We start from the raw sequence: 12,524 nt of genomic DNA, 5'->3' as shown, positions 1-12,524 counted from the left end.
TTTATCACTAATTTTTTTTTGTCATTTTAATTACTATGTGTTTTGTTGTGGATCTCTTTGGGTTGGTTTTGTTGGGGGCTTTCTGTGCCTCCAAGATTTGGATTTCTTTTCCCTTCCCCAGATTTGGGAAGTTTTCAGCTATTATTTCTTCAAATAAATTTAGCTGCCGCCTTTTCTCTCTCTTCTTCTGGGATCCTTATAATGCAAATGTTGTTGTACTTGATGGTGTTGCTACGTTCCCTTAATCTATTCTCACTTTTTATTATTCTTTTTTTCTCTCTCCTGTTCAGCTTGATTGCTTTCCATTACTCTGTCCTCCAGAAATTTTAGTGACTGAGTTTTTCATCTCTGATTGGTTCTTTGTTTTCTCTTTGTTGAGGGTCTCACTGGGATCTTCCACTCATTTCTCAAGTCCAGTGAGTATCTTTATGATTATTACTTTAAATTCTTTATCTGGCATATTACTTATCTCTGTTTCATTTAGCTCTCTTCCTGTTATTACCTCTCTTTCATTTGGGACATATTCCTCTGTCTCCTCATTTTGTCTAACTCTCTGTGTCTGTTTCTATGCGTTAGGAAAGTCAGCTATATCTCCTGCTCTTGAAAGTAGTGGTCTTATGAAGAAGAGGTCCTGTAGTGCCCTGCAGTGTGATGTCCTCTGTTCATCAGAACCTGGTGCTTAAGGGGTATCTCCTAAGCACCTCCTGTGTGAGGGTGCACCCTACAATTGTGGTGATGCCACTTTTGCCTTCAGTCCAGTTGTCTGTGATGGCTCTTTGCCTGTTATGGGCAGGGTTTGGTCTCTTGTTGTTAGTGGGCCAGTCTGGGGCCACGTTGGGCTTGTTTGGGGTCAGACCAGGTTTGCCAGAGATACAGTAGCACTGAAGTGGAGGGCATTTTCCCCATGTTGTCCCCTGAAAAGCTTTCCTTGGTTGGCGGGGCTTGCAGTCACACCAGATGCCTGCCCCCAGCCCACTGCTGGGTCCCAGTTGGACTAGTGTGTGTGGTTATCATCCTCTCACCCCAGGGCAGGAATCACTTTTTGAGTGGTGCTGATCCCTGTCAGGGCTGCTTGCATACTGCCATGCTTGTGGTACCTCTTTGTATGGATTCCTGCCAAGGGTGGGTTGGAGGGGGTGTGTCTGCAGGAGGATACAGGAACAGGGTGCCTGGTGTTAGCAGAGCTCAGTTCTGCCCTAGGAGGAACCTGGAGCTTCTTTGGAGAGGGGCTAAGGGCAGGTTGGAGGGGGTGGGTCCACGGAAGTGTGTGGGGGTAGGGTGCACTGTTAGGGAGCTAGGTGGAGAGTATTTGTGCTGTGCTGGTTCCTGCAGGTGTCACCTATATATGTAGGCCGGGGGTGCTGGGCAGGGAAGTGGCATCTCTATACCCCAAGTGTTTTTCAAACTGCTGCTTCTATGCTGTATCTAATTGGGGCTGGTTTTGCTCTGTCTCTTTAAAGGTGGGGACTCAGTTTCCTCTTGCCCTCTGCCTTCCAGAGTTGAGCCTATTCATTTTTAACGTTCTAGATGTTAAACCCCACTGATTATAAGAATTCATGAAGTTAAGCCCCTCTGGTTTTCAAAGTCAAATGATACAGGGATTATCTTCCCAGTGCAGGCCCCCTGTGCCTGGGGTGCCTGAGGTGGGGCCTTCTCCTCTCCCTTCTCTGTGCTTGCAGTGACTCTCCCTCCTGAGGACAGTCTGGAGGGTTGCTTTGTTCCTGAACGCATCTCTGCCCTACCTACCCTTTCTGATGTGGCGTCTTCTCTATGTTTAGCTGTGGAGAGTCTGTTCTGCCAGTCTTCAGGTCATTTTCTGGGTGATTTACACTGATGTGGGTGTTCTCTAGGTGTATCTGTGGGGATGAAGTGAACTTAAGGTTCTACTTCACCATCTTCCCTGGAAGTCCCCAGTTGTGCAGCTATTTAAAATGAAGAGCTCAGAAAGAGTCAGAAAAAGAGGGTTTAAGATTTCCCAATTGCCTCTTACTTTTATGGTACTTGACCTATTTTATCTTTTTCAGTTCTTGAAATAACATCATGAAGTGGATTTTTTATCCCCATTTGAGAATTGAGGCATCCAGGCTCAGTGGGAGTGGTAGCCAGCTGCCCAAGGTCACAGTGGCAGGGCTGGAATGCAAACCCAGGTTTCCTGCATGTAATGCCCCACTTGAATCATGGGGAAAGCCTGTGCTGTATCATTAAGTTAACAAAGCAAGATACAGAATTGTGTCTGAATTATGATTTCAACTACCACTGTAGTTTTAACACAAAGGTATGCTTTTCTGTCTATGCACTTGTCTGCACTTTGGTAAATGCTGGGGAACAGTGTACTGCATTTTTTGTTTTTTTGCAGGATTTGCTCAGTGTGTATTGGGCAAACAGTACTGATAGTCCTAATAATTTTAATAACTATTATAAACTTCAGTAACTGGCAAGAGTTTCTGTAGGGTACATTGCTCTGATAAGAGCCTGGCAGGTTTTTTCTGACCTTTAGTTATTAGATAACCAAATAAAACTGTGGCATCCCCCCCCTTTTGTTAATGTATTTGGCTAATGGAGGCTGTTCACTTGACAAATTGAGTAGGAGAGGACTGGAAGATGGAGAGGGTCACCTCCCCTACCTCCGTGAAATCTCTGAACCTTGTAGGACCATTCTGCACAACACAGATGAATTTGATGATCCTAGGAGCTTTTGGAAACAAGTATTTTATTTCACAGGGCTTAAAGATCACTTTTTTTCTCCCTTAATCTATGAAATAGGGATATATCCATATACCAAAAGTTGATGGAGGAGAAAATACATCATTTACAGCCTGGCCTTCATAGCTACCTGAGGCTATAGCGTGTCTAAGTGTGGAGCATGAGCTCTAGAAAGACTCCTGGCTTTAACCATCAGTACACCTCAATGAGGAGGCTGGGGTGGGGGGGTTGGCTTTAAAATTTTAATTATGACATAGCTTAGTTATGGGGAAAATATAAGTATGGTGAAAATAAATGTACTTAAACATTCTGAAATCAAAGAAATATGCACCCTGCCTTTTAAGAAAATATGCATATTGTATTTTCTCTCCTTGCGAATCTCAAAGCCACGAGCAAGAAGGAGCTAGGTTTCAGCTTCTTTATGGCTCCAAAACTTTTCACTCCTTTTCTCTGAGTAAGGAAGATTATCCTTATTTGTAACCTCTACAGAAATGAATAGAAGGGCCCTTCATTATAGCCTTTATACCCTGTCCTTTGATGTCTAGCTAGGAAAATAAGAACATCACTGTTAGCCACTGTATTAAACAGAAGTAAAAGCCCATGAACCAAGAAGCTCACGGTCTGTTTTCCATTCGAAACGTCATTCTCTGGAGATAGAATTGGTGCTGTGTTTGAACAGTGCTTGTATCCCTTGTCCCTAAGGGAAAGCTGTGGTCAGAACTGAAGTGTCTTGGCTGCCTGGGTGGTGCAGTCTCTTAAGCGTCCGACTCTTGGTTTCGGCTCAGGTCTTGATCTCAGGGTCGTGAGATTGAGCCCTGTGTCGGGCTCCAAGCTTAGCAGGGAGTCTGCTGGAGATTCTCTCTCTCCCTCGCCTTCTGCCCCTCCTCTCTCTCTCTTTCTCTCTCAAATATTTTTTTTTTTTTAAAGATTTTATTTATTTGTCAGAGAGAGAGAGAAAGAAAGCACAAGCAGGGGGAGCGGCAGGCAGAGGGAGAAGCAGGCTTCCTGCTGAGCAAGGAGCCTGATGCGGGACTCGATCCCAAGACCCTGAGATCATGACCTGAGCTGAAGGCAGACACTTAACAAACTGAGCCACCCAGGCGTCCCTCAAATAAATAAATCTTTTTTAAAAAAAGAACCAGAGTGTCTTGCTGGGCAGCCTCACTTCCCTTCAAGTGTTGACCAGGCTGCCCCACTGTGTTCCTTCAGGCTCCCAGATTCAGCACCTGACACAGGTGGGAATTGCAAGCAGAATTGGAGCCCAGCCAGTGGAAATCCCACCAAGTAGAGGCGGCCAGTATGGGGGACCAGGTTGGCCTTCATATGGGGAGGATGAAGGTGGCCGAAGAGAGGCTGTGAGTATCTTGTGTTTGGGTCATCACTGAAAATTCAGACATAATCACTTAATTTAACTGCTTCTGCTTTGGGGATCCCTTTTTAAAACCTTTAAGTAAAAGTTTTAACCTCTCTCCCTTTTCTCTGTGAGTGTATTTTTGCTTGCAGTTTTTAGGTAGTAAATTCCCACCCACCCAGAGTGGGAGAGTAATTACACTGAACTTGTAGAAAGTATATAATTTTTCCTGAGGCAGATTTCAGGCTTAAAGTAGTGAATTTTTGAAAATAACCTTTAAAAAAATAATAAAAGTGATACTCATTACAGAAAATCTGGACAGAGACCTGTAAGTAAGAGCTACCTTTAAAATTTTTCCAATTTTTTTATATTGTGGTAAAACACATATAATATAAAATTTGCCATCTTAATCATTCATTTTTAAGATGGCAAATTCAGTTCAAACCAGTTCAGTGGTTTTGAATACATTTGTGACGTTATGCAACCATCCCCACCATCCATCTCCATAGTATTTTTCATCTTGTAAAATGGAAAGTTTGTGCTCATTAAACACTAAGTGCCATTTGCCCTTCCCCCCAGCTCCAGGCAACCACAGTTGTACTTTCTGGCTCAGTGATTTTGACTTTCAGGTAATGAATTTGAACCTGTAGGTGACTAAAATCTGGACCTGATCTTTGGCATTATTGTGTAAATATGCATAATCTTACATACCAACTTGCTTACCGTTTATGCTTTGTTGTGGGTTTATCCACATCATTTCTGTTATGACCCCCCCACGAGATGCTTCTGCAATAAGCTCACAGTTTAGGTTTCCAAGGCACAGAGTTTCTCTTAGAGGCTTCTCATCACTTTGATCACTCCTTTATAGGAATGAAATCAATATGGGCACAGGTAATTTCCACAAATGCTTTTCTTTGTTTTTCTCAAGAATTTTACGTGCATTTACATGTCTTTCCAGCAAATACACTAAATTATTTTCATGACTGGAGGCTTTTACTACTCAGTGAAAGAAAATTAATTTTAGAATATAATTTTCCTCTAATAGATACATTGTTATACTTAGAATTTCAGGTATCTGCTTTACATTTGCTGACCTTTTTCTGACTTCATTGTGCCCAACTTATTTTCATAAGGTATTTCGGGTTTTCCTATCAAATCCAGTGTTCACTTACACTGCCTCTTTATCACTATTTGGAAACGTGAAATGTAGGAATATTCAAGGGCTTGAATGCCATGTTTACCATGAGGCTTACTTTTTAGCATAAGTGAAACCACAGGCTTAGTACTCTTGCATATATCTAAAGAGAGATTTTTTCACTGAAAAAAATCACTGAAAAGTACAATAATTCTGGTCAAATGAACGCCCAATTAATTTATATTATGCAAATATAAGCAAAACTGTTGTGTGTCCTAGTGCAGATAACTTTTTAAAGAAAAGGCTTGGCAGAACAGTCAATAGATACACAGATAAATAAAGTGGAAAATAATTTTGTGATGTTGTGTTCTGTGTCGCATGCACACCCTCCTAGGCCTCGAGTCCCAGAGCAAAGGCAGTTCTTGTCAGTCTCTCTGCAGGTACTTGCTCATCTCTTCCAGCTCTCAGATACCCTCATTTGACCTTTCACCGCCACAGGGCACCGCAGCTCTCCAGGCCCCTTCCTGTTCTCCCAGTGGGCCACTTCCTTCCACACACGGGCACAGAGACTTGGCCAACCTCATCATTCTTTCTGTCTGCCTTTAAGCAAGTATATGTCAGGCACCTGTTAAGTTCAGGGGTTTCTTGGTTGTATTGCTCTCCCTCCAGCAGTTCTCTCCACAGTTTCTATATTCCGTCCTGGGGGCCTTCTTGGAGGGCCATGTTTGGTGGGAGGTGGGCAGAAGTCCTGGGAGCGTGCCCACCACCAGTTTGAATTGGATTTTCCCTCCTGTTCTTACGTGGGAAGTACAGTAACGTTTGCCGTGTTTTTTCAGACACACATGCTTGGACATCAAGAATATTCTTCTTCACCGCTGTTCCAGGTGCCAAGGACTTCAGGTAGGGAGCCCTCCGCTCCTCCCGGGAACCTCCCGCACAGGGGGCTGCAGGGTGCGGGGCTGACTTACACCACCAGCTCCACAGAAGACCTCCAGCCCGGCCACTCTTCAGCTTCACTCATCAAAGCGATCCGCGAGGAGCTGCTCCGGCTCTCCCAGAAACAGACCGCCGTGCAGAACTTCCACAGCTGATCGGCCTCGCCTTGCAGATTTGCCAAGTATCTGCTTCCCGTGGAAGCAAGACTAAATGGAAATCAACTAAATGGGTGTTTGTGAGAGAACGCGCATCTCCTGGGCTAGGTGCCCGTGTAAAGGAGCAAGTTGCAATTTTAGAGGACGCCGTAAGTCATGTGACAGCTCATGATGCTTTTAATAAGTTGGCAATTTTTTGATCACTTGGGTTTCTGTCAAAATTTATGTACTTTTGGCCAAAAGCCAGCAGCACTTCATGAAGGCAAACCACAAACCTAAGCTAACAACAACAACAACAACAACAACAACAACAACAAATCACTAAATTAGTCTCCTTTTTAAAGGTAAAAGATGGAAATGTGTAGATGGTATAGGGATTAACGGAATCCAGCATTTCCGTGGGAAGATGTGATTCAGACTGGTTTGTATGGTGAACTTGCTGCTTTGTTTTCTGAGAAAAGAGATTTGAAGACATTTTATTAACAGCTTGATTTCCCTCTTTTTCTCCATAGGAACTTATTTTAATAGTCATATTAACAACAAAAATACTAAGACTGTTTGGGAATAAAAAAAGCTACTAGTGAGAAACCAAATGATAGATTGTAGAGCCTGATGATTCCAAAAGAAGCCATCATCTGCATTTTTCCTTCTACTTCTGGTGCTACAGCTCCGAGGGCCCCTTCACCTTTTTGTCTGTGAAATGCAACTTTGGCTTTTTCAATGGGAGGATATGTTGAAGATTTCATTTTGTTCTATAAAGAAAAAAAAAAATACCTCCCAAATGGGGGGAGGAGGGAGTTTAATATTTATTTGGTTATTCAAAATACATAACGAAGTTTAGATTTACATTCTTAATTGTATTTGCTGTTTATTAATTGGGCGCATGCAACTACCAACAGCATCCCATTTCAGTGCATGCCATCATTAAGCTCAGACCTACAAAAGGAGGCTTTCAGGAGGTCATAACTAATCCTTGCACTTGGCTGATGAGTTGCTCACAAATTATGTTTGAATGAGAAATCTTACATGAGCAAAAATTATTTATAAAAACTACCAGGGCCAACAAATTGTTATTCACGAGTACGTTTCTAGTAATCACATTCTCTGTGTTCAAGACCTGGAAATGGAGTTCGGTCCAGCCTCTCAGTAATAAATCAAGAAATGTAAAGAAGAGCTTTGAGGACCACAAGGGAAAGGAGAGAGTTGCTCCTGGTTTCTGATTTTATTGTGCATGACCACTGAGTGACTGTTAAAACCATCTTATGTTCTTGGGACCTGACAGAGGGTATCATCTGTCTTGAGATTCACTCCTGAAGTAAACATTTCCCTACTTCCCAAATTAGACTAAGGGGTATAATAACAAGGGCCATTCTGTTTTCTGATACCTGAGTAAAGCTCAGAAGAAAAACAGATAACGGATTTCCACTATGAATCCTTTTTTTATTAGATCCACTAATACTTTTAATTAACAATGGATAAACAGAGAGAATTTGGGGCTCTGATGAATCAAAATCTGTATCAAATTTTAAGAACCCTGAAACAGCTAAAATAGGTTTCCAAAGTGTAATCACTGTGGGCCAGAATCATGTTTTAGCACTTCCTCAATGAAGCCTGTCAGTCTTATGATACAGGGAATGTTGCTTCTGGGAAGTTAAATGTAGCCTTGTTTTTCATCTGTGCTCTCTGAAAGAGGAGGGGTGCAGGGGAATAAGTCTCTCATGGATGTTAAAGGAATGGAAATCCCTTATCAGGTAGTCCTCACAGGCTGCAAGGAGTGTGGGAGATAAGACCCCTTTCTGGGAATGATTTTTTACCTCTCAGTCTTCGTTTAATACCAGACTCTCCCCAGAGTGGAGGATTATCTTTGCATGTCGCGCAAAAATACCAGGTTTCCTGACTATGTTAAGAATTTGAGATATCCGAGCAGAATTTTATTACAGACACCTTATAGTGAATTCAGATCGTGTGACAGCAAATGGAATAAACATAGACCCCCTCCTCCCATTCTGCTCAGTGTCATGTTTGCACACAGTGTACTAAGAATGGTTACCTCCTCTGTACATCCCAGAAACGGGTGTCTGTTTTCCAGAGGGCTGCTGTAGTGATTTTGATGCCTTTCAGACTAGCATGAAAGGATTCTACCTGTATTGTTATGCTTAAAATTGATAGACTTTTCAACTAATGTCATGACCAAAGATAACATAGGATAACCGTGGTGTGTGGTGTGGTGGGGGCAGGCTCATGGGATCACCAGCATTCTTGTGTTGATTGTAAAGCACACTCTGCGCTTGTTTTCTCTGAACACCTGCAGCAGTTTTACCTGTCACCAAACTCAGGACAGACTAACTGTCGTGGGGAGCACCACACCCAGGTGGGTCTTTGGATACTCAGTTAACATGATCTACTGAAAAGAAAGGTCCTCATGTTGATCTTGTGTGGCTTTGAAGTTCCATTAACTGAAGTACTCTAAAATGAAAAGTTAAATTTTGTATCTATTCTCTTTTCCTAGTTTAAAAGTTCTGGTGGTAATAATGCAAGCCATAAAGTTGGGTCAGAATTTCAGAGAGGGTTGGAGATCATTTTCAGAGTCTACTTTGTCACCAACTTGCTGTGTCAGGTACCTTCCTGAGCCTCTTTTTCCCCATCAGCCAAATGAGGACAGACCTCTTCTGTCCACCTCCCAGAATTTCTTGTTTCAAGATTCAGCTATGATCTTGTGTGTAAACAACCCTTGAGGAGGGTGCACAAAGCTTGGTGAAATGTAAAACATTATCTGTATGATTGTACTGGGATTGGACAGTCTGACATGCTCTTTTCTACCAGTGAATGACTTCACATGGAGGTAACCAGAGCAAAACCAAAGGCTCCATGTGACTCCTCTTCCTCTTTCCCAATTTGCTTGAAATTCACATCCTTCATCCTTAACTTTAAAACAGCATTTATCAAACATCTTTCTGCACCTGAATTTTTGCCATTCCTAGCACCAAAAAAGTCAACATGAGTCCCGTCCCGTCTTTTAGATCTTAGAATCTAAGTCAGATAGCATAGCTGGGTATAAAAGATGGAAGCTACAGATACATAATGTGGTGTGAACATCAGTAAGATTCACTGAAAATACACAAGTACGTTGGGTACTCAGGAGAAAGGAAGCCGCACATTTGGAAACCATGGGATCCTAGGGAGAAGCCCACTTCAGAAGCTACTTTAATGAAGACGGGGGAGCTGGTGAGATGTCAAGGGAAGAGCTGGGAGTGGGCCTGGGGAAGGACGGAGAAAGTGGGCGAAGCTGTCCTCGAAAATGAACTTGACCTGCTGCAATATGGGGACAGGATCCCTAACTGCACCGTTTAGGGAGTTTTAATAAAACAAGAGGAGGAAATGGGGCTGTGAGGATGTGTTTGCAATAATACAGCAAGAAAATGGCTGGGTCTGCAAAGAAGGTCTGCACAGCAAGAGATCCAGTTTGGAGGAGGGAAGAGAAGAGTACCAAGAACTGCTGGAGGACCAACTGTAAAGTAGGAAAATATTGTAAGAATTCCACCAAGGTTTACTGCTTAGGGCAGCTCTCAGTGGTCAGCCATTCAAACACATTAAATCCTTTGTGGAGCATAGTAGGTTATAAATAAATATATTCTACTTCTTTATAGCTGCCTATACAATTTTCTCCAAATTTTATTTAATTTGAGAATATGTTTTGATTTTGGTGGGACATGGCTTTTGAGCAGCAGACTAAGCAGGTTTTGCCAACCGGATTTTTCAGGGCATGAGGCCTGTGATGCAAAGCCCAGGTGAAGGTGCGCCTGAGGGCTTTGGGCCGAAACAGGTAATTGTGTGCTTTACGAGCCTCCCGTTTAACTGTGTACTGCATTGCCCTTCTTAGTGCTCCAGTGGCTAAACCAGTCACTCGGACACCAATTTGCATTTGCAGTAATTCACATGTTAATCATTAAATAAACTTCTCTTTCCCTTTCATACTAGATTCTTAGACGAATGAATTTGCTAGTTGAAAGGAAAACTGGTTAGGGTTCTGGGCAGGTGAGAAGGGGGCCTCCAGTCTTTTTTTTTTTTTTTTTAAGATTTTATTTATTCATTCGACAGAGATAGACACAGCGAGAGAGGGAACACAAGCAGGGTGAGTGGGAGAGGGAGAAGCAGGCTTCCTGCAGAGCGAGGAGCCTGATGCGGGGCTCGATCCCAGGACTCTGAGATCATGACCTGAGCCGAAGGCAGATGCTTAACGACTGAGCCACCCAGGCACCCCGAGGGGGCCTCCAGTCTTAACAACCATACTAACTTCAGCTCAAGGTGAGCTTTAGCCATTCCATTTCTACCTCCAAAGCCAGTCTCCAGAGCCTGCTTATCCACATTTGTCCCTGACGGGAGCATGAGGGAGTCCACTTCTGGACCTGCACACTGACCATTTGATCACAAAACACATTTTTTATGGAATGGTAACTTGACCTTTGTTTTTACATTTAATCCAACGTATTAATGGATATTCTTATAACAGGTGAGAGGGGTTTCTAAGAGCAGCTGCTGTAACATACTCATAAAATGTAATAGGCTCACACTTACTACCTAATGAATAAGGAGTGTGTATATTTTAGGTTTCTTTTGATATTCTTGGAGGTGACTTTGAGTGTTTAGGACTCCTCTCTTTAGTATTAAAAAGACTTGAAAACTGAAACCTCACGGTACGATCCTAATTCCATGCTTGTGTGTGTTAACACTACATTTGAGAATTTATCTTAAGAACACACAGCAGCATTGAAATTTAGGAAAAGAATATTAAATGCCTTTGGAAACATGAAACAAAGTTAGGAACCAGCGAGCAAGTGAGAGAAGGAATGAATGTCTTAATCTGAAGTGGCCTAGTCCAAATTAGTTTCCCACAGGGTAGTTATACAGGATCCTTGCTTTTCCTTCTTCCAGGTTTTTCTGCTGTGGGGCCACTTCACATTTAATGAAAGAGTGAATGGTGGAAGGGACAGAGATAAAAATTGAAGTGATTTGAGTCGCTCAGTCCCTGATTCCACCAAACCTTTCTGGACATTCTGGAGCATCGTGAAGGGTCTCATGCCCCCGTTTCATGACTTGACTCCCTAAGTGTACAAGTTAGGAATAGTACAGGGCCAAATTTAAGCCAGACCCCCTGTACTGTTCCTCTTGTTCATGTGGGGAAAGAAGGAGGCTCCACTGATTAATGCACTTGCTCTAAACACCAGAGGGCTCATTTCAGAAAAGGGGGTAAAAACTCAGCTTGGCCCTCCTCCAGAGCATCTTCGAGGGAGCATGGAGATTGGGCTCATTACCCTTGCAGGAGAGGTGGCTCAGCAGAGCTGCTCTGGGATGCCCACTTGTCTCCTCCTACTTTGTCAAGGTCCATGTTCTTCTGACTCTTCCTGCACTCTCATTCCTGGACTGTGAGTGATAATGTATGAAAATATGCAGAGTAAATTGAAGCCACTCGTGGCATCAATACTGCAACTTGAACTTGACAATCATGGTTTGCTGGTCTCAAACGGGCACTTAAATTTCAGCGTGGGTATATGATTTAGTAATCGAACTCTCCCTTCTATTTGTCAGTTATGTTTCTACCCTTCAATTAGCTGCCCTGTTTTCTAATGTGCTGTAGAGTTTTTGAAATAATTTATGCAAGTGTTTGGTTTCCATGTTTACAATTTATACTGCTTTCCTAGCATTTTAAATGGAAATGTCAATAAATGCTATGAATTGGTGTCAAATGATCTTTTCTGTTTATTTCCTTTGTAATATGATTTTCTCATTTGTAAAGTGTGATGGTGGAAGGAAATGAGCTTTTCCTCTAGTTGTTGTGTCCCTGGTGAGAACACCTAGGACCTTCATTTTCTAAGGAGTTAAGTTGAAACGAGTCTAGTCCGCTTGTGCAATTTGCAGAACTGTTCACTCCTCCCTTGGCTGGTGCCACCCCCTTCTGCCCACGTGTTTTGCTTTTCTGCTACCCACTAATCAGATTGATGCTTCCACTAAGAGCAGATTCATCTTGGAATTAAAGGATTAGGACTCTACAATCTAGAAAGATAAAGGAGAAGATCAAAGTCTGTACAACCTTGAAAGGTAATAGAGTAAACCTGGAGTTGTTTATGAAACCCAAGACCATAATGCCTTGAAACTGAGAAAAGCAAAAGGAACAAAGTGCGGTGGAACATAACAATGACATGAGATGTGGAAACATGGATAAGATCCTGGAACAACAAGAACAATA

General features: G+C 42.6%; 1 protein-coding gene across 2 annotated transcripts in view; it reads left to right on the top strand.

Annotated features, from left to right (window-relative positions):
- Positions 1-12,024, top strand: part of KIAA1549 (KIAA1549 ortholog) — a 139,565-nt gene extending 127,541 nt beyond the window's left edge. Inside the window, exons 19-20 of one of the 2 annotated variants that reach the window (XM_078059624.1) lie at positions 3,913-4,058; positions 6,074-12,024. In XM_078059624.1, the coding sequence (XP_077915750.1) occupies positions 3,913-4,058; positions 6,074-6,280 (353 nt within the window). In that variant the 3' untranslated portion in view covers positions 6,281-12,024. Of the gene's footprint in view, positions 1-3,912; positions 4,059-6,025 lie in introns of both variants that reach the window. The other variant, XM_036072795.2, reaches the window with a different exon arrangement.
- The last annotated feature ends 500 nt before the right edge of the window (positions 12,025-12,524 follow it).

The sequence above is a fragment of the Halichoerus grypus genome, chromosome 12, assembly GCF_964656455.1.
Source record: "Halichoerus grypus chromosome 12, mHalGry1.hap1.1, whole genome shotgun sequence".
Taxonomy (NCBI): Eukaryota; Metazoa; Chordata; class Mammalia; order Carnivora; family Phocidae; genus Halichoerus; species Halichoerus grypus.
This window is presented reverse-complemented; position numbering and strand designations above follow the sequence as displayed.